The 23,062-nt window shown below is 42.3% G+C and overlaps 1 protein-coding gene across 1 annotated transcript; it reads left to right on the top strand.

The window, feature by feature from the left end:
* Nucleotides 1-391: 391 nt before the first annotated feature.
* On the top strand, nt 392-21,912 carry LOC146173800 (male-specific histamine-binding salivary protein-like). The gene is made up of 5 exons (XM_084584294.1): nt 392-607; nt 6,874-7,079; nt 17,028-17,110; nt 20,061-20,144; nt 21,715-21,912. Exons 1-5 carry the CDS (start codon nt 473-475, stop codon nt 21,891-21,893), a joined length of 687 nt encoding a protein of 228 aa, XP_084440420.1. The 5' UTR covers nt 392-472; the 3' UTR covers nt 21,894-21,912.
* Nucleotides 21,913-23,062: the final 1,150 nt, after the last annotated feature.

The raw sequence follows: 23,062 nt of genomic DNA, 5'->3' as shown, positions 1-23,062 counted from the left end.
CAGAACAACTAGGATAAAAGTGATACCGAAGTGGAGGGACACCTTGAACATGAGGCAAATTCCAGTTATTAAGCATCCGCAGACTAAGCAGATTGGAGACGGCTAAGCACATATGAAAGGCGTTTAGAGAAATCGGCGCTCTCGACTTACAAAGGCAGAGAGCTTCAGGAGGTTATTTTCAATTATAATTATCGGCTGCAGTCACACAGAGGCTGTTATAAATCTTGCGAAATAAAACGATATTTTGCTTGATAGGTTAATGTTTTTTTTTAAAAGGCTTATTGCTTTCGCGCACTGTTAAAGTTCAGAGGTTGTGTATTCTCCTCACAAATATACTTGCGTTTCATTTAACATATGAAAGGGCAACCGGCCACTCGCGTCGAAAAACTTACAAAAAGGCGTGCATTCACACAAGCAGCAGTAGCAGTTTCCAGTTGAGAAATTAGCGTGTCAGACAGCTTCAGAAGCCAGGATGGAAGTTTTATCAGTTCTGAGCGCCTTTTTATATTTAGCTTCAATGACAACCGTTTGCACTACAGCACGGCAAGAACCGTCGCCAATCTGGATAAACGAGAAGAGGTTGAGACAATACCAGATGGCTTGGACGGTATGTGGCATCTTCCTATATCGCAAGAAATAAGCGGCAAACTTAAGTTTTAGCGCAATTCTTGTCTTGTAGTGTAGTACCGCTTAGTGTAGTATCTGCTTTCTCCTTGAGTACCGAATCGAGGTAGGTAGAGTTGCATTTCTTATCTTAAATGCGCCGAGGTACAAGCAGGTATGAGATGAACGCAGGAAAAATGACATGAAAACACCCAATCATGCTATGAGAAAGCTAGTATATTGTGCTTTTGTTGGCAACTGTAATTGGGTTGATCGCCAATAAAAATTGGATGTTATATCCAAATGTGAAGGAATTACGGAACGAAAAGTTATATATAAATATACAACTTATGAGTGCAGGGCAGGGCTAAAGAAGCAGAAGACTAATTGGAAGCATAGATCGAGGGTGGCTGCCTGCACAGCGTTCTTGCTATGGAAGTGGGACGTAAACATGACTAATGCGTGGTGAATCTGGAACAATTCTACCTTTCCCCCGGCATCTACGAAGACAATTTTACCGTCTCTGGTTGTTTTGCTTATTCATGAATGCGTATTCTGGTGGGTTTCACACAAGGACCACGCCTTTACTCAGCCGAAGCTTGTATTCTATTTGAACCTGAAACTCAGATGATATCGAAACGTTCGCTCAATGTAACTATCCATACTTGCAAGTTTCACCATATTGACACCATGCTGAGGAATATATAGCAGGCAAACAGACAGTTAGAAATGCCTGCACTCATCATTGCAAAAGATTCCCGCTATAAGTTGATGTTGGCACAGGCGTCTGATTATCAAACAAATCAGAGTATTGATAGGTGTCTGCTCGTGGCTCCACCATGAAAAAAAGCGTTTGCAGTCTGGTACGCATGTAATTAGAGCGTTTATTTTTGTTTATTTGAATAATGATGCCAATAATCGCGGCCATTGTACCTCGGGTCGCAATGCAAATGTAACACTAGAAAACTTGTACCTTGTTGGTACTAAAGTAAGATGGAGCTAAAAGGACGCATATCATTTATTGAAGGGTTCTTTGTATGGTTTCGCTTTGGGGTTAGGGTATTGTAAACAGCCGTGTTTCACGGTCCAAAAAGGAATTTTACATGGGACAATGAACAAGCAGTTTTGAAATGTAGGAGCAAAAAAAAGAAATAAAATTAGGAAAGAAGTAGCTTTACACCATATATCCAAACGCTAAGTTGCGCTTTACTGTTTTCACATTAGCGAATACCGTTAATGCAAGGAATAGAAGCGCACGGCAGCAACAATGTTAATATAAGGAACAGAAGCGCACGTCAGAACAGTCAAGCTGTTGCGCTCTCCAGTACGAGCTCTTCGACTTGGTGGTATCAAGCTTGACTCGCCACCTACCGTCGTTAATACGCTTGTCTCAAAACATTCAAGTTGTCCTTTGCAAACACGGCACTGCTTAAAATGAAAGAGAATGTCACAGAAAAAAATCAAGGCTAGAGCGCATTGCTCTTAAGCCAGCTGTTGGACTCTATGAATGTTGCATGCCATAGCACTGTAGCACTCGAAGCGAGTGTGTTAACCACTCTGCATACAATAGAATGTTGCTTGCTCAGTTGAAACCGGACACACGTAAATGACTGACTTTAACACTGTGAACAGGGCGGAAGATTTACGTAACCGCGGTGCAATAAAAGCAGCATTGTCTCTACGCTACAAATGGTGCTTTTCGTGCAACTTTCAATGCGCTGGTCACGTGACATCACCGGTCACGTGACCACCACGAGCGCGACGTGATTGAAACTGGCACGAGGTAGGCCAGCAGGATACTGCATAAATGAAAATTGGGTATGCAGACCTGCCAAAAAGAAATATAAGCCCTGGCCAATTCTTTTGCGGAAACGCACAGAAGCCTGTCTACGGTAGAATAGCAAATTGGGAAGAAGCTCGATTTTCAAAGCTTTCGGCATTGCCCATTTTTCCGCTAGTATCTTATCCCGTTGCATTTACTTAGAACTGATCACCCACAATAAATTCGATAACATATTTTATTCCTTCATTTACATAAACGACTTATTGCACGAAATTTAAACATGAAAGGGTTGATAATTATGGTCGTTCTTTATTGAACTGTGGTGCTCCTATAGTTGGCAAAAATCGCCAATAAAAGGAAGTGACTGTCAACGGAGTTTGGCGCTAACACAGTCTAACTCAGGTGGAGGCAAATAGCATAGAAATACCTATAGAGGCCAACCGGAAGTAAAAAGCACTACACTACAATTCACATAAAGAAGGGTCAAGGTGAAAGAGGAGAGGAAGCCAAAGTGTCAAAGTGTCTCGCTACCTGCGCATGTGATGCATGCACTAGAAATTAAAAAATGCCTGAGCTTTAGCGGGCCTTGACCACAGATATGTTACCGTGGCCAGCGAATGTCTAACTTTAGGCACGATAGCAGTTGGCTTAGTTATTCATATATGGCAAAACAGCGCGGAGGAACGGGACTAGAGACAAGCAATACCTAGTAATTTGAGGCGTGATGCAGATGTCATAAGTCGTGGTTCTTCTAAATATATACTAAGCATATCTTCCCTGTTATGTCATTGTTCTGCACTCTTTTGCCACACATGGCTAACTTAGAGGCCGCTTAAGCACACCTCAGAGCGACTTCCAGTAGACACTTTACAGAATACCTACGCAAACATTTTGTGCCACTGTCTCATTGCATTGCAAGCATCTCATGCATGTTTATATGTCTACGCGATCCCAAAGGATTTGTGATTTGTAAATGTGACGTGGAGCCATTGAGCTGCAGTAAAAAAATAATGTCACAGAAACAAGTCAAGACGCAGGGATTCTAGACGTGAATTAAACGCGCACTGGCGTTTTACACGTTCAGCATTATTTCCCGTGCAAGCGTTTGAAGTGACTAATTTCAAAAAGGTTATTCGGCAAACATTCAGTGTCGTCGTGCGGTGTTGGAAGAAAAGCCGAACGGGTATTGCCTGCGCTGCAGCTTTGACCTTTCAGTCTGAAAGGGCTTTGTCGACGAAATTCTTTTACTCTCGCACGCAGGCTACTAGCGCGCTCCTACTCCCGACACCAGACGCCTTTTGATGGGTGCGCGCACCCTGGGGACAGTGGGTCGCGCGGGCGCCTCGCCTATAATACGTGTTCGTGAGCGACCGTTCTTCAATTATGTCGTTAACACGTACTACCATCAATGCATGTAGGTGCATCCTGTGCATAGTTTTCCTCTTCTACAGAGTACTGTAGCAATTTGAAGCAGTATGTTCCCTCGTTTACGCAATATCCGAGGGTAGTCTACCATCAGGTTGCGAACTAGAAATGATCGTTTAATAGCTGTAATGCACTGGCGTCTTTTTTGTGGCTGTCCTTCACATATGATGTTTTTTTTTTTACTTTTTAATTTTGTGCATAAGGTAAACTATTTTTATCTTTGTTTATTGTAACTGGTTCAGTGAGCTTCGCGCTGAAGGTTGCTTAGGCAAAACGATTACGTTTTCGGTCATCAGTGGTTCGCCTTTGGCTTTCATTTATTTTCCTTTACAGAAATATAAGCACGACCACCAGCAGTACAAATTACTATTTCCGTATTTCAGAGAGAGGTTGGCGTGAAAAACGGCTGAGCGCAGTTAGTATCTGCATGCGACGCAACAAATAAACATGATTTCATTACAGACTATGACGATGGCCGAAAATGCTGCGCAGCGCTTTCACACATACTAATAGCTTAGAAATGAAATTTACTCGTCTTCTGGGTGCAGAAGTCGCGAGATTTCTCCAGTATGCTAGTATTTATTCAAGGTTTATTACGTATAGGGAAAGAGTGTAGTTCCCCACAGTGGTGTCTCAGTTGCCAGGACATTTGATTACTGAGTCCGAACACCTAGGTGTGACCACGGCAGCGACCGCCGTGCTTCAATTAAGGCTAAACGAAAGGCGGCCATGTAGTTTCTATTGTCAGCGCATTAAAGAGCCTCCGATGGTCGAAAATTCTGGAGCACAACACTACGGCGTGCATCATGGTCGATGTCATTTTGGAATGCTTAACCTTATATACCCTATGCAAACTGAGGTATGCTCCAGCTAACATTCCTTTGCTCCTTTTTTCTCTGGTATGTACGACTATGTACGTTCAGGGTTCAAAAACGCGTATCGTGCGTGACATGCAGGCGCAACAGTTTAACGGGCGCTATATAGATATTTCAACCATAAAAACGATTCTAATCTGGCGGTGTTTGTAAATAATGACCAACAAAACTTACCCGCCGTAAGTTGGGTACCACATATGAGCAAAAGGCGATAATCTTTAATATGACTGGCGAACCACAGACACAGCCTAATTGATGAAGTTTGCAATGACTGGCATGAAGCATGAAGAGCGGTTTGGAAATAGCCAGAATGATATATAAGCCCTGCACATAACAGTAAGGCTAGCAGCTGTTTAAAAGCATTTTTTTTTCGGCTATAGGGTACCGAAACTTCAGCATAAGAACTGCATACTGAGCAGCAACGCAATAAATGTGAACGTAAAACGAAGTCTCCAAAATAATTCACCGATTTTAACTCTAAGTCAACGCAAATAAGCTCGCTCCTGAACAACTGGGCGGTAAGAATACGTCTGGCAGCATTCTCTAGCGGCCGAAGACGAGCTAATCATGGCTACCGGGCAGCCGTGGCCGCGGAGCTCCCAGCCCAGCAGTCTCGAAGGAAACTCCCGAGCGGCGGCGCACAAGTCTGCAGAAAATGGCCGCACTCGAGAACGGCTAAAAATTCTGGTCTATACACATCCCGAAAAGATCTGTTATCATGCACAATGGGCAGCTACAATTTACTGCTCGCATATACAGCTCGTTCGGTGAATGAGAGCATTGTCGTGACGCTTGGACTAAGTCGACCCGGCCTTCACTTGGTAGAGTGCAGAGACTCCGGGTTGATGAAGGATTGAATCTTCGAAGTTGGTAAAATATATACAAGCCGGTTTATTGGCACTTTGAGAAAATCTATTTACATGAAAAAAGAGGGTATATCAGCAAAATGGCAAGCGTTAAGAGTTCATAGCGAGAAGCGTCTGGATGAGCCGTCTACCCAGAGCTCAGAGCGTCATTTCGTGCTCTGCAACGTCCTTGAATCCCCCCTATGTCAAGCCCCTCTCTGATGATGCTGACCAATCAGTTCCAGGGCACACCCCTCAGATATCGGCAACCAATCGAACACATCACTGCACTGATGGTCTGATGCACTGACTGGTCCAGTATTGTTTCGTCGGGCGTGGTCACTTGTGGTCGGGTAGAGCTTGGGAACGGCGAGGAGGTAAATTTCGATTCTTCTGCAAAGATCCACTACGTTGTTTCCGGCAAGTGGATTTCCTTCTCAGAAACCGAAGTGTACGTGCGCGCCACGAATACTGCTCCCAGCATTGTCCCTTACCGGCAATTGCAACTCTTTCCTGAATTTACGGGAAATACTGTAATGGCCGTAATCCACATGCTCCTTTCTTCTCCTGTACGTCAACGGACGTGTCAATCCGATCTTCTCCTTTGGACAATAGGCATTCCTCACTTGATAATAGCACCTCTCTACGGGAAGGGTGAACAGTTGAACAAAAGCACTTCCGGCTATTTCTCACAGGGCGACGTTTCTTTGTATTTTTCTTGATGTTTCCTTGACAGGGCCAACTTGGCAGTTGCAGGGTCACGACAATGCAAAGCATGCTCACACAAAAAGATTCACGTGAACAGGCTCACTTAGAGCCCTTGCACCAACAGCACATATCAATACCATGCCCACAGGCGCACAATAGTGCGCGCAAGCGCGCACCATGCACGGTCACAACAGCATCCATTGCCACCACCGTGCACTAATTTTGTTCCTTTCTGTATCACCGTAATCATCGCTTTCTGCTTCTAGTTCAAAAGGCGCCAAGTGAGCCGGAGGTATATGTTCGTAAAACATCGCTGCTAGTAAATTTAATTAAAGCCTGTGATAAGCATATGTTATTGGGGTCCGTACCTACCTCTATATTCCACACAACACTGATAAACATGCTAGTGAAAAAGCGGCAGGCTCAATTGCTTTGCTGGCGAATACCTCTTTCTTAAATCGGCCAAACAAGATTTTTTTTATCTTCCTTTAAAATGAAAATTGCTAAAAGTCACTTTGTTAGCAGGAATTTTTCACGGGAATACTCTGCACGCACGGGAAATGCGAATGACTTTGTGAATGTGTTTTAGCATATTGATATATTCAGAAATAAAGAATACGGCAAACTCTTTCAGATCATGAACAGATCGCAGCATGATGTATATTTTCAAGTCGCCACTACACGCCCTGTGAAGGAGATAATCTACCCTAAATATAATATGCCAGAACTCACTGAGTTCAAGTGCTGGAGCGTTAAATATTCAAATCAGGATCAGCAAAAGGAAACTGCTTTGCGCGAATTCAAGTACGCTCTAACGAGTGTACATCGACGGAATCAAGCGTGAGTAGAATTTTTGCAGTGTTAATTTTCTTTATGAAGCAGCTTTCTGGTGCAAATATCTGTACTTTTGAGAGGATACATTCGTTAGTACAAATGAAGGGTGGTGGAGGTGAAAATATAAGTGGAAATAAATTAGAAAGATAACAATTGTCAGTTATTGGAAGTGCGGCCTGCTCAGAAGTGAAGTCATGGCTGGTGTACCCCCTTTGTCGCGGCTTAACCACCATGCCTTTCCTGTGCTAGGTTTCTCAATGCGTTTCCTGTGCTAAGATCAGCCTACAAGTCATATACGAATAACACGCGACAAAGGTCGCGTTATTCGCTTGCAAAGTAACATCATATCAGATAGAAATAACGTACTTCCAAGGTGTGCATCACATGTTTACGTCAGTGCTAGGAAGCTTAGGCTACATAACGAAGGGAAACACAGCCGCCGAGTTCAGAAAGTCATGATTAAAAAAAAAAGCATATCTAAGCATTTGGAAACGTCTCTGTTTAGGGCGCAAAGCGAGTACTTAAAAAGGGTAAATGGAGGAAGCCTCAGTTGGCAAGTCAAGCCGATGTCTCGGCTAGTAGACTTGTCTTTTGGCAGGAGATCATCAGTGGCAGGGGTTGAAATACGCTTTTCCTTCAGAAGAAAAAGGCTCTGGAAGGGGAGAGTGGGTGTGAAAAACTAGGTCAAGGAGTGAAAATAAAAAACGTTTCTTCAGTGTGTATTTCTCAGCCTGTAACCAGTGATCCTGTGGCCTGAAAAGTAAATTAAAGGAGCAGTACCCGAAAAAGTTACAATGCGGTGTAGATAAGTCAGCACCTAAAACTGGTTTGGTGCAGACACATAGTTCTTGAAAAGGGACAAGCATTCCAAATGGTGCTGATTAAGAATATATCTGCAGGGTAACAATTCTCAAAAGCTTTCTGCAAAGGGGGGAGAAGGACAAAGGAACACAATAATAACACGGCAGTGAACCACACCTCCCATGACAAAACATTTCTTTTCAAGGGCCAACTAAAGTAGGAAGTGTAAGAGGAACACTTGCAGCTTATGCTATTGTGGAGGAGGGATAGTGTAAACGTGCTGTGAATAAACTGTACAAATAAACATATACCGGATTGTTTTCCCGGCAACGTATTGTGCAGAGGGAATATATTTCAGAAATTTTAACGTTCTCTTATAGATATTTATTTCTACTGGTTCCAATGTACTAAATAAATGGATTAGATATGCCTCTTGTCATGACGCTGGGACTTAGTCGACCCGGCCTTCACTTGGTAGCGTGCAGAGACTCCAGGTTGAAGAAGGATTGAATCTTCGAAGTTGGTAAAATATATACAAGCAGGTTTAATGGCACTTTGAGAAAACTTATTTACATAAAAAAGGCATATCAGCAAAATGGCAAGCGTTAGGAGTTCATAGCGAGAAGCGTCTGATTGAGCCGTTTACCCAGGGCTCAGAGCGTCATTTCGTGCTCTGCAACGTCCTTAAATCCCTCTATGTCCAGCCCCTCTCTAAAAATGCTGACCAATCAGTTCCAGGGCACACCCCTCAGATATCGGCAACCAATCGATCACATCGCTGCCCTGATGGTCTGATGCACTGACTGGTCCAGTATTGTTTCGTCGGGCATGGTCACTTGTTGGCGGGCAGAGCTTGGGAACGGCCAGGAGGTAAATTTCGATTCTTCTGCAAAGATTCGCTATGGTGGTTCCGGCAAGTGGATTTCCTTCTCAGAAACCAAAGTGTACGTGCGCGCTACGGATACTGCTCCCAGCATTGCCCTTTTCCGGCAATTGCAACACTTTCCTGCATTCACGGAAAATCCTCTAATGGCCGTAATCCTCATGCTCCTTTCTTCTCCTGTACGTCAGCGGACGTGTCACTCCGATCGTCTCCTTTGGACAATAGTCATTTCTCACTAGACAATAGCGCCTCTGGACGGGAAGGGTGAACAGTTGAACAAAAGCACTTCCGGCTCATTCTCACAGGGCGACGTTTCTTTGTATTTTTCTTGACGTTCCCTCGACAGGGCCAACTTGGCAGTTGCAGGATCTAGAAAAAGCAAAGCATGCACACACAAAAAGATTCATGGGAACAGGCTCACTTAGAACCCTTGCACCAACAGCACATATCAATACCATGCCCACAGGCGCACAATAGTGCACGCAAGCGCGGACCATGCACGGTCACAACACTGTCTATACATTTTGCCCCTTGCAGATTTAAAGCAGTACTGGCGAGTATAGAGTTTAATTTCTTAGAACATATGGCCTTTCTGATTGAAATGCTGGAAACTGCTCTGGGTAGGTTTTTGCTTGTGTCTGCCCGGTGACCATTAGGTCTTATGTTTATTAATTGCCCTGTCTCTCTGATGTACTTTTTTTGACAGAAAGAGCATTCTAGAAGGTAGATAACGTTTGATGATATGCAATTAAGCGTGATTTTATGTGATTAGTAAAATCGCTTGCAGGACCTTTAACCATGGCGTCTTTTTGTATATTATTGCAAGTATACATCTTTGTCGAGAGCAAGGAGGTGATTGTGTTGGATGCTTGAGGCCGAGTTCAGAATGTACTAGGACATCTCTCAGTTCTGTATTACGTTTGTATGTTACCCTTGGTGCCTCCGGGCGCATGGAGTAAATAGCATAAAGTGCTATTTCCGAAAAATATTTTTTATGTTTGAAAGGGCATTGGAATATTTGGTTACAAAAGAAGGCTTCCGTTCAGTGTTGGCCTTTGGCCTTTTTGTGAGCACATAGTTGTGGTTTAAGGTTTTTACATTTCCGAGGGCCATATTAAGGGAGTTAGCAGGATAGTTCCTCTCGAATAGTGTCGTTTTCAATGAATGTAGTTCGTTTAGGTAGTCATTATGTGTCACCTGAAAGGTGTCAGCAGTGCACCTGTCCTACAAATATTGCTTGCTTACAATGTCTCGGATGATGACTGGTAAAATCTGGGTATTGTTGCTTATCTGCGTTGGCTGTCTGTACAAGGAAGTTTTAAGTTTTCCAGTTTCCACTAAAGTCACGGTGTCGAGAAAGTCGACTTTGAATTGTGACGACTGACAAGCGAATTAAGATGCGAGACAAATGACTGGAGTGATTCTGATTCATACGCCCAAATCATGAAAATATCGTCAATATAAGGAAGGTATATATGTGTTTTTTCCGGAAATTACTTCAGTATATTGGATTCCAGAACTTCCATGAATATATTCGCGTAAGTCTGCGCGACCTCGAGCACCCATGCTGGTTCCAAATATCTCCAGATGATAGGATGAATCAAACACTAAATAATGTAAAGTTATGACTAATTTACGAAGCTGTAAATAAACGTCAGAGGCATGTGGGTGGAGGATATTGATTAATACTTGAGAGAAGGCGTCGATACCTTTATCGTCAAGATTATTAGTGTAGAGTGCCCTGACGTCAACTGGGACAAGTACACAGTCCTCTGCAAGATTGGTCGTGTTATTATTCCGCTCAATCATTCGGAAAAGTTGAGGTGCGTCCGCACAAACGAAGGAAGCTGAGTCGGGAGGTCGGCTAGATAGTGATTTAGGAACATGGAGAGGTTTTCTGTTAGAGTATTATTGTTAGAAAGAATTAGCCTTCGTGGAATATTTGAGGTAAACAATGCTTCAACGGAAACCTTGTGAATCTTGGGCAGTAGGTAAAATCAATCTGCTTGTTTGTTTGATAGCATAAAAAATTATAGTCAGTCCCGGCAATTAGTTCACTAGCGAATAGATCTCCTAATTTATTCTGGATGACTTCACTGAACTGTTCTATCGCATCAGTATTATCCTTTTATCATGGCATGATTGGTTAACCTGCGAACTGAGGTTTCCCCCCTATCTACCCTTGTACAGTGATTTTTGTGATACTGTGTACCCATTCTCTTCCTCTTGTTCTACCTGGATCCTTAACAACGGCAGAGGACGACGGAACAATGTAATGCTGTTCTGTCTTCACTGGCACACGTAGCTATTACCGTTGACAGTCAATATAAGTACAGTCACACTCACTTCCCTTCTGGAGAACATGTACCTTTCATATAGGTTTCACAGCGGCGCGAAGACTGATGACATAAGGAAGCTCATAGCCGCAGCACAACGGTACATCACCCAGGAAACTAAGAAGCGAATATTGGAGGCATGGAAAGATTTTAAGAAGCGAATATTGGACGCACGTCCGCCTGTTGAAGGACTGGCTACAACTTTTATGATTCAGTTGGAAGGAAAACGTACCTGCTGGATTCAGGCTACTGTTGGACTACAAGAGGCTGGCTGAGACTATCTTCGAATTCTTTTTTTAAACAAGACTAGGCTGAGCCTACTTACAGTGCCCAAAAACCAGGTTGGTGTGCTTTCTGTTGTTGCTCTTGGAGGGGCTGGGATTACACCCGAAGTTAAAAGGTTCTGAGTAGGGGTCCGAAGTTTTGCCTTGAAGTGCCGCAGACAAGATTGCTGCGGATGTACTGGGAGAAGAGAAATGACTCCTGTTTATTGGAAGGCATTCACTCTTTGCGGACTGGTTATGAAGAGAAAAAGATGGCACTTCCCTGTGAGAAGAATCACTGGCTGCCCTAATAACTCCGGACTTGCTTTAATGCTGGCCGATAAGGAAGGTGGCTTTGTGGTCTTGTTTGAGAACCTCTTCGGGGAGAAGACTTTTTAGCTTTAAGGAAAAAGCTTCGGCCTTCGACTCAAAAGCCAACCGAAGCCAATGGCAAGGCTGTAGCGCTTCTTGAGAACTTGAAACTTGAACACCTAAAGAATGAAGTTGACAAGAACAAGGTGCATGTTCTCACGGTATTCTTCAGTGCAAGAAGCCACATACTGGAGTGTCCTTTTCGAGCCATCGTGACGGAGATTTACTTGGGAGGTAATTTTCAGCCGGTACCTGCAACGACACCTAAAGAGCCTGGCACCTGAAAATCCGTACAAGGTAAGTAGCTCCGATAGCTTGATGGAAATTATAGTTAGAAACTGTCAAGTATCAACTCCGGTTTCTCGATAGATATTGAGGAGCTTTTACACTCTGTGCCCTACGACAAGTTGTTCCTGGCGATCCGCAACTGCATTGTACGTTCGAGAGTGCTGTCCTTCCAGAATACATGCGGCATTTATCCGACAGTCATCTTGAACTGCGAAAACTATAACTTTCTTCTACCATTTTAACTTTTAACGGCAAGTTTTATGCGCAACGGCGAGGTATCTGTATAAGTTCGAGCGTGGCGCCTATTTTGACAGATATATTTAGCTCAAATTGACACGACTCTTTCCCGCGCTCTTACAGATGACTGGATCATGCATGCGATCAGATACGTAGATGATTATCTAACCATTTAAATATTAGCCCTGATAATAGTCTACGACTGAATGAGAATGAATTTTTAGCGTTCTTCAATTCCGCAGCCAATAATCCTAATTTTACCTTTGAGTTCCAGGAAAGCTCTCTTTTCCAGTTTTAGACCTAAAATTGTTTTTTCATAAAGTGGACCGTCTATGCTCGGCCTGTTTTCTAAGATCTAAGAAGGCTGTTTTACTTATGAATCTTGCCATTCAAAGCTCGTAAAGCGGGGAATTGAAACTTCCTGTTTGAGATCTTCGCTAATCAAGTAATGTCCGTACATGGTTAAATGTAGTTTTACCCGTCAAGTAGATCGGCTTTACTCTGCAGGTTTTCCTCCTGCTCTTCTGAAAGTTGTTGCAGGATTTGTGCTGAAAACCTTACGGTCAAAACAAAACAAACAAGAATTTACTGAAAGGGGGATGGGGAAATTCAGGTCCTTTCTTATGTGCACAAGATCTCGCATGGTTTGCAGAAGGTTGTAAAAAATTTTGTGTCGGCGTGTACTTTTCCGCCCCATGTAATCTGTCTTTTTATGCCGATCAACAAAAAATTACCTCAAAAGAAAGTAGGGTGGGGAGTCAATCACCGACCCAAGTTTGTGGCCTGTAAAATGGGAGTTATCTACGAGATGTCATTCAGCTGTGGTTCTGTATATGTAGGGCAGACTTGAAAATAAAAACTGTATTAAAATTAAAGAGCACTTCACAATCTGCATTGAGTAATGCGAAAGCACGGATGCTGCTTTTGGTTGCTTCCAATTGCCTAATTCATTTCTTGTTTACCCATTTCAGTCTCTGGTAATATTAAATTGCGCGCAAATTACTTCCTATGCCCTTTTCCTGCTCTACTTTCGGTTTCGTAGCGTTACATTCTTCACATCACATTAACTCACTTCTTGTTTACCCATTTTAGTTTTTAGTACTTTCAAATTGCGCGGGAATCACTTCCTATGCCCTTTTTCTGCTCTACTTCCGGTTGAACTACGTCACATCCTTGACGTCTTCCTAATTGACTGCCTCAATTTCCTACTTTAGTTTTTGGTAGCTTCAAATTGCGCGCCAATCCCTTCCTATGCCCTTTTTTGGCTCGACTTCAGGTGGCGTGACGTCACAGCCTTGACGTCACCTTAATTGCCTAATTTATTTTCCTATTTTAGTATTTGATACATTCAATGTGGCGCCAAGCCATTGGCTACTGAAAACATTTTCGACTTTTTTAACATTTTTTTAATCTAATTTATTGCCTAACTAACTTATTGAGCTCATAATTTCTTTAGGCACAATATTATGTCCCCCTCTATCAATTGACATCACTCACTTACCTCTGCCACTTTTAATTACTCACAACTGCTGCGGACCATATATACATTTCCTACCTTTAATAATTTCCTAATTATATTTTTGGCATAATTATTTTTAGGACACAACATTACGTCCGCCTCTATCAATTGACACCACTAATTAACCTCTATCACTTCTCAATTACTGGCAACTGCTGCGGACACCATTTTGCAGACGCGGCCCCCTGCGGACGCGGCCTGCGGACAGAAATCTGTGAACATAGCGAAGTAATGCTTTCGCATTATTTCTTCAGGAGCACAGTAACTCTTTGAGCCAACACGGTGGGCAGCATTTAGCAAGACACTGTCAGTCTTGTAATATTAATGGCGAAAAGAAAAAAGTATTTTGCACGCAACTTTTCTAGCAAACGAAGATTATAGTTCAGTAGCGTGGTTTTTTGGGCTTGTTGGTACATGATTCCAATACACTATAGCGCAGCAAAAGACGAGGACACAAGAGCGAGAGACGAACACCACGAGCGCTAACTTCCAACAAATTTTATTCTCCTGAAGCATCATATATAAACGCCAGAAAAACATGAATCATATGTGCAAACAGTATCAATTCCTTAGAAAGACAAGCTCTTTATCTGAGAGGAGAATGGAAGGTGTGCTTACACACGCGCATCCTGAACTATTTATCTTTTAAATAAATAAGATAAATAGATAAATAAAAAGATAAATAAATAAATAAATATGCGCGTGTGTAAGCACACCTTCCATTCTCCTCTCAGATAAAGAGCTTGTCTTTCTAAGGAATTGATACTGTTTGCACATATGATTCATGTTTTTCTGGCGTTTATATATGATGCTTCAGGAGAATAAAATTTGTTGGAAGTTAGCGCTCGTGGTGTTCGTCTTTCGCTCTTGTGTCCTCGTCTTTTGCTGCGCTATAGTGTATTGGAAGATTATAGGCTGCGCGAGGGACAGGAAGGCAAGCGATATTATTGAAGCCTGGCAGATTGCTAGATACAGTTCGGAAAACTGTTAGCGAGGTATTATTTCACCGGTATCAGAAAGAACTCGACTTTTTGGGTTGATAAGATAGGGCACCTCTGCTTTAGGAGTTAAGTTTTTTTGAGCAAGGATTACGCTCTTGAAGGAAGGATGTTTCGTTTCAATAAATCACTTGTTAGTTTATGCTCGCCCTGGTCTGCCTGTTTTCTGTGTCTTTTCTCCTGAGTAGTCTTATGACATCAGTATAAAAGATAACCATTTTAATCTTTGCAGAAACGTTGCCCTTTCTCAGCTATGTATTGTTGATAATGGAAGTAGTACCGTAAAAAGTAGTTAGCGTAAGATGATGTGCAATTAAAGGCCGGCTTATGGAAACAGTAAAACTATTTGCCATGCATTTGATCGTCTTGCCATTTGTATATTAATTTACATCTTACATATTCGTAGAAAATAACTATGTGGGCTTGGACGCTTGCTTCCGGCTTTAGAACATGCAGGACTATCTGAGGCTTACTTTACGCTAGTATTTCCTCTTGGATTCTCAGAATCTATCCTTCAGGCGGTCGTTTTAAGGCAGCATGGTGTGGTATTTCAGCAAATTCTTGTTTATGTTCGAAATGCCATTGGAGTATTTAGTTATAAGAGAATATTGACATTTCTTGTTGGTTTTGAAGTATTTATTGAGCGCTTGCGCTTTACACTGGTTGGTTACTTGAGGGCCACATTGAGGGAGCGAAGTACTGGAAGTAGTAAGCGAATATGTCTACTTAGGACAGGTAGTAACCGCAGATCCGGACCATGAAAAGGAAATAACAAAAAGAATAAGATTGGGATGGAGCACATTTGGCAAACACTCGCAGATTATGACTAGCAGCTTACCGGTATCGCTCAAGAGGAAAGTATACAACAGGTGCATCATACCTTTACTCACCTATGGGGCTGAAACATGGAGGCTAACCAAGAGGGTTCTAATTAGCTTCAGGACAACTCAGAGGGCTATGGAACGAAAAATGGTAGGGGCAACATTAAGAGATAGGAAGCGTGCAGAGTGGGTCAGAGAAATAACTCAAGTTACAGACATTCTAGCGGAAATTAAGAAGGAGAAATGGACATCGGCAGCACATGTAGTGCGAAGAGAGGATAACCGATGGTCGCTTAGGGTGACAAACTGGATTCCAAGGAAAGGAAAGTGTAGCAGGGGGCGGCAGAAAGTTAGTTGAGCGGATCAGGTTAAGATGTTCGCAGGGGTCAAGTGGATTCAGCTAGCACAGAACCGGGTTAAGTGGAGAAATATGGGAGAGGCCTTCGCCCTGCTGTGGGTATAGTCAGGCTGATGATGATGATGACATTGAGGGAGTTACATGGCTCGTTTCTTTGTATTAGAGCTGTTTTTATGACTAGTTCGTTCAAAAAAATATTATCCCTGCTACATATCCATCTCAACTAAACTGTTGCTCCTGAAAATTATCCTTGCTTACAATGTCTTGGACGATTACATGTGAAATTTAGGTATTGTTTCCGATATGTTGATTTTATGAATGAATAAGTTTCAACTTTTCTATTTTACACGAACACAGTTGTCAACAAAATTCACTTTCAGTTGTAAAGACGCAGAATTAAATTTCGCGCTTCTGTGGTATTAATATCAGAGGCGAATGAGTGGAATCTTTTAATCGAAACTGTCGTATATTGAAGGTGTCATCAATAAAGCACGGATATCTAAGTGTTTTTTCAGGGAACAAATTTAGGATCTTGGATGTCATATCCCAGTCGCCGCGTTGGTGTCTAGCTCTGAGCACGCCTCGTTCGCTCAGCCTAATTAGCGTGCTGAAAAAAACATGACATTTCTTCGCGCTGCAGGACTTCGGAAAATCAGTTTTTAATTGTTTTCTGAAAGTGAAATGGCTCAGCCTTGTTCACTGTTACGAACTTAAAATTGGAACTAGCCAACAACTGGCAATAATAAAAATGTTAATTAGATAGGTATAGTTAATTAGTTCGAAAAGAAAGATTTTTGCAGGACATTGTGTCCTTCGTGATGGAGAGGTTCTTCATGGAAATATATTTCTAGTTAAAACTCAATATTTTGACACGTTCCAAGGAATGTTTGCTGTAACACGCTGTATGTGTTAGTCCTATTAGCTATCAAAAAATGGTGCCATTTATGTATGTTCTATATACAAAGTAGCCCTATCAGAAGGCCTACTTTAAGAATATCACTTTGACAATTTTTCGGCTTTAGCGATTAAAGATGAACTGGTATTGCTATGCTAATAAAAATTGGAAACTATTTTGCAGGTATTATTTATATGAGAAAGTCAAGGCAATACCAACGTTGGGGTACACTATAGATAATACAATCGAATACGAATACACTAGAGGTAAGCTCAGTATTGTCCACTTACATTCAAACTTAAATCCAAAATAAGGGTATTGTTCTGGAATTTTTCGATCTTTAGGGAATAAAGCTTTGGTAAGCCATTTCGAGTTGCATGACGCCGGCAATGCAGATTTCCTTGTCTATACCGGACTTGTCTGACAACCGCAGCAGAAAAGGCAAAAAAGTATTATATCACAAAGGAATAAGAAAAAAATAATATCTCCACTCACTTTATAGCAGTATGCATGCTGCCCATGCGAAACTGGCTCTGTAGGCCAGAGTGACTGCAGTCACGGGCACATCCAGAAAAACTGAAAGGCATGGCTAAAACTCTGCTCAACACCGGAGCACGGAGCTCTGCCCTGCGAAGGGCGTGGTAGGGGGTCTTCAGGACCCTCCGACGAGACCCTCGCCCCCACCACCGTTAGGCTCAAGCACCGGATCAGCAGGTCATCCACTGGTGCTTGTATAAACAAAGATGGAGAGTTGGCGGCATCGAAGGGCACGCCACAACGAAATACCAATGGACACATAGAAACGTGATTCAGTAGGCATACGTCACCGGCGCACTAGAGCCCTAGGCGCCTCCATGCAAGCAAGTGGGCGTGTCCGAATCAGACACGCTGAAAGGGAGAGCAATCTTCCTCCTCTGTGCAGATCGTGGTTGGGGGTCGGTAGAATACTTCGAGGAGTCCCTCATCCCCAGACTTAAGTATAGGATCTAACGGAAATCCACTGGTACCTGTCCGTTTCACCACTTTTATGATGATGATGCCGAGTTGTCACAGATTGGCTGCGCTGAGGAGTAGGTAAGGGGTAGAATACAGGTGCGGCTGGTAACGGATGCCTGCGGGCGATGGAGTGCGTCGCGTGCTTGGTAACTCCCGCGCCGACAAGACACCGCCACAACATGTGCCCACCATTTCCCCGGAACGCTCGAGTTTGGCAATTGTAGTGTCTGCTTTGAGCCAACGGTGAATATTTAGGCACAAGGCCCGGACCTCATCCACCTCGCGCACGGGTCCCTCGCATAGGGAGATGTTTATCGAGGTGGGAATGGTCTCGCCGGCTCGAATGTGTGCAGTTGCGAATTGGTGGGGGTGCACATGAGTCCGCAGGCTTCAGCATATGTCTTGACTACAAGGGCAAAAGCGTTGCTAAGCATTGACAGCCTCAAACTCAAAAACAAAACAAGCATACTTAAAAAGAATATTTAGCCGTGATGGAGCGCACTCTGTTAGGGAGGTAGCCATATAAAAACCGCCGAAATTTCTTATGACTTTCTGCTCTCTAAAAATATAATAATAGCTTTCCGAAATAGGCTCCCACCCGATTGTAAGTTGGTGATACAGGTGGCAGTTGTGCAAAAACAACGATGATTTGTAATCATATCTTCCTCATTCTAAACTTGTTACCTCTCCTAACGGCCAGTCATTCAATGACTTTGCTCATCAACAAAGATAAACCTTTTATACGCAGTACCACTTCTTTGTACAAGAGGCCCCAATTGAACAAAAGCCGTTAATCGCGGTCGCTTGCTTCCGTTGTTGCTGTAAGAAGCAAAATATCTATCCAGAGTGCTCCGCTCTTTCGCATAACGAAAGCATATTTTTTGAATTGTGCTGAAAACATGAGAGGAAAATCATGACAAAAGCGGGTACCTATGAGCTGTTGCTGAAGGAATATCGGAAACATGTTGTTTTACTTAGTAAAGTGTAACATATTTTATATAAGGATTGGGTGTTAAGACGCTGTTCTAAGGTCTTAGAGAGATTTATCATATAACGAGGACAGCAATCTTCTCTGACAACATAAGGGCACCCCGTGCAGACTGTTTTCTTGATTCACTTGTTGAGCATGTGATTGCGTTTTGCGCGGATATTTTTCTTTGCAGGCAATTTTATAGCGATTCCAAAGCGGCGTTATTCCGCATTTAACAATCGAATATTATCTCTAGTTGTGCCACCTGTGCGCAATCATTCTATAAGGTCGCCGGTAATTGCTATTTAGTTTTTGCGGAACCCAATCAGATTATAGTGATGGTTTAGACTAAAACGCCTCAATATACTTTAAAACGCAAGTTGTTTACTTGGTATCTGGTACTTGTGTTTTCTTAACGAATTCAAAAATCGCCGTATTTGCCGAATAAGAACATTTGATGACACTATTCCCTCCTTCACTTTTTCAAGGCCTCTCTTCGCTGTTGCCTGCGCCGCGCAGCCAAGCGCAACATATTCTGCTTAACCTCCATCACTTTTCTCTTTCCCATATCTGTGTTCCGAACACTTTGTGGAATGCGTGATTATTTCAGAAAGCATAATTATTATACGATCCGATCTTTCACTCTTGGGTAAACAAGCCAAGAGGTGAAAATGCCATTGCGCTTGACGCAGCCGCCTGACAGAGGACAGAATTGAAGGCATTGATAAAGGTGCTGCTTCGCATGGGCTGTCATATCGCATCAATGCGCAACCGGCTTGGACGCACTAGCGCTCCGAAAATCACGGCCATGCACTTATGTATTCGCCCTAAGAGTAAACAACATGTACAATGCAATTTCTTTAAATTTCTTAGTCTTTATAGTCTTTCTTGAAAGCAAAATCCGCATATTGTGTGAAAGAGATGTACATTTCACAAAAAATAGGGTAATGATTTCATTTTAATAAGCCAAAAAATATTCTCTCAAAAAAACGCAAACTACGAACACCGTCAAAATTTGCGTCGTGCATTTGCGCCAAAATATACGAGAAAATAATTTCTATTTTCTAAGTTCCACTTGTTCCTTTCATACCCCTTTCATATTATCTACACCATAGCTAGATACTCAAAGAGTAAGCCACCCGTACACATATTTGTGACAATATTCAGAGCTTCTCGAGTGCCAAGAAACCTTTTCGCTGAATCTGGGATTTGTGGAATTGTTTCTTTACCTTGCCGTTTATTTCTTCAAGAACGCAAAGAGACTGATCGTGTGATGTTTACCGATGGGAATGCCTGCGACCTCTATAACGTGCCCAGGACAAACAATGGAAAAGGTAAAATACTTTTAAAAATTGCCTCAACAATTTTGTAGATCTAAAAGCGCTGGTAACATGTATTCTTAAAACCAACAAAATACTTAAACAAATGAACACATTTTGAGCGTAAAATGTCCAGGCGTATCACACTATGTTCCTGGGTAAGTCTAGATCGTGGAAATAAAGAATAAAAACAAAGTGAATAGGAAAAGAAACGTACTTTTCCAAAATTTTGACATCTGTCGTTAGGGTGGCCCTCTCAATTGTGGTGCGAATTTTCTAACATTTCCAAGGTCTAACATTCTTTCCTATTTTCATCTTTTTTGATCACCTTACTATTTTAGTGTCCAAGCGATGCTTGCTGAAGTGTGCAACATACTTTTGATCAACACCACAATTTGTTTCCCGATTGCAATCCATGGCTTATGTGGAGCGAAGCATTATCTTTGTGCCGCACTAGTAGTCTCAAAAGCGTACGCTTGCGTAAAATTAACTTTCCTGATTCACGCAAACCAGATTATACTAATGTACCAAATACAAGCGATCATTCATATTTCAAGCAGTGGTAGGACGAGTTAACAAAGAAGCGCAGCTGTGCATCAAGGTAGTTTCTTTTGCATGAACATTCAGAATGAAATTTTAATTCAATAATTTACACTAATAATTCATGCAGTATATGAAGATTCGCTGCAGTTCTGTGGGAATAGTAGCCGCATTTCTACACTGCCCCGATATGTGTTAGAAATAATCAAATTTCTCTTTGGCCTTTATGATAACCAAAATATTAAAATGTAATGGAAGGTGCCTCTTGTACCGATAACGGCTGCCCTTTTTCCGCTGTCAGAATCGAAAAAGGCAATTTTGAAAACAAGATTCTTGCCCATTTCAATGGTCCCTTTCATATTGTGTTTTTGGCACTGCCTCTTCATGTACTACTGAAAAGTGGTGTTCTTTAGCAGCTGAAAGGCACCTTGCCCAGTTGGTTTTTATACGAACTCTAGGTTAACCTAACCTAACCTAACCTTTCACAATATCCCTACGAATAGGATACGAGAGATGTGTATATTGAGTTTCGTTTTTCTCTAAAATTACTCAATATATGCGAAACCCACTAAAAATAGCGCCGCATATCACTAGCGCCTTAATTACTTTTCAGTGTTACCTTCGAACATTGTAGCGCTTTGCGTCGAAGACAAAAATGACATGGCTGCATTTCTAATTTTACCATATATTCTTACGATTATTAGAGGTGGCTGTATTCGCCCGGCCCTGTAACCTTACCAGCTGAGGTCAACAATGGCACTTGGTTAAAAAAGGCTGGTGGACCATTATATACACTGTGTAGCAATTTAAGTGTGTAAAAGAAAAGGATCGAGTTTTTGTGAATACCTTAGATATTTCCTAAATTGGGTCGATATATCTCGGCAATACTTTGTACACTTTACAATTTATCTTCTGGTTGTCAATTGTAGGCATTTGTTATAAATAGGGTGGGATTTAAAATATTTCACAGTCTCTGTACACTAATCTGATATATGAGATGAAGGAGGCCTGGTTGTGTCTTATACCGATTTTTACTTACTTTCAGGTTGCGAACTATGGGTAAAAAGCAGCTTTAAAGAAAAAGTTCCCGCTTGCTGTTCATTTATTTTTGACATGTTATGCGGAGCCGCTGGGCGCTATGATGTTTATGACAAATCTCTCTGTGGAAAAGTGGTGAAGACATGGCAAGATGAAGATAAAGATGGCGGTGAAAATAAAACTTGAACTTACGAAACAAAAACTATTTCCGTTGTCGGGATTTCGGCTCACTTTGCACGCGAATAAATGCGCTTGAGGAAACAATAAGGCACATTTGGTCAGTAGCGCATTTCCCAGCACTATTATTGGTTCTACCCTACCTCGATATAATTTCCTGCTTCGCATACATGAATATTGATGCTAACACGTACAGAAACGTCATAATTTTACTTCGATTATATTACACATAATCATTAGCATAGAGTTGTAGATAGACAAATAAATGTGTTTTTTGCTTGCGAAGGTACATAAATGCCCCATAAATGTTATTATCTGGCCTGCTACTGACCTTTAAGTAACGATGCCAGGAAAAGAAAGAGTATCTTGTTTGGTGGTAATGTGGGAAAAATAGGTATACGTATATATTCTCGAGCGCTAACTCGATCACAAGTAAGACTCTAGCCTCACGTCGCAAAAGAAGAGGAAAAAGCCTGCTTTGTTATTGCCGCTTTCCTTTTCTCCGGCCAAGTGTGTAGTAGGAAAAGCAACTGAGATAGTCTTGTTGTCAGACCAAGTTATGAAAGCGTCTGGCGTTATCTTTTAGAGCGAATGCACAGGAAACCCCACTAATGCATGCTACGTGTAATGCAAAGCGGTACACTACACGGATGTCGTATTCCTGAAGCCTGAGAGCCCACCGGCTGAGACAGACAGACGGATCCTACAGAAACTCTGAGGCAGCAGAGAGCGTGTTGATCCATAATTACGTAATTAGGAGTGGCTGTACAGCTAAAGGCGGAACATTGTTAAAGCCCACACTATAGCTAAGCACACTATATTGGTAACAGAGTAATTGGACGCCGGTTGGGTAAGAGCAGCATGACTTGTTTAGGCGACAACGTATTAGAAGTGCCATGCTTGCTCTGAGCGAGGACGGCACCGAGACAGACACCACTAACATCGGTGTGGCGTTCCAAAGGGGCGTATGATCGTAATCGCAAAGGATTCGGTGTTTACGTCAGAAAATGACGCAGCTTCGCGAAAGCGCCCTCGCAGGCTGATGTCCAAAAGGAGAGGATATGGGTACCTTTCATGAGTTGCGTAAGAGGGGATATGATGGATGCGAAATTCTGGACGAAACAATAGAAGTATAGGCAGAGGCTCACGCAACGTCGCGTTATTACAGAAAGTTCTGC

The sequence above is a fragment of the Amblyomma maculatum genome, chromosome 11, assembly GCF_055883805.1.
Source record: "Amblyomma maculatum isolate TAMU_Amacu chromosome 11, ASM5588380v1, whole genome shotgun sequence".
Lineage (NCBI taxonomy): Eukaryota > Metazoa > Arthropoda > Arachnida > Ixodida > Ixodidae > Amblyomma > Amblyomma maculatum.
The sequence above is the reverse complement of the archived record's forward strand: the minus strand, read 5'-3'. Positions and strand labels throughout refer to the sequence as shown.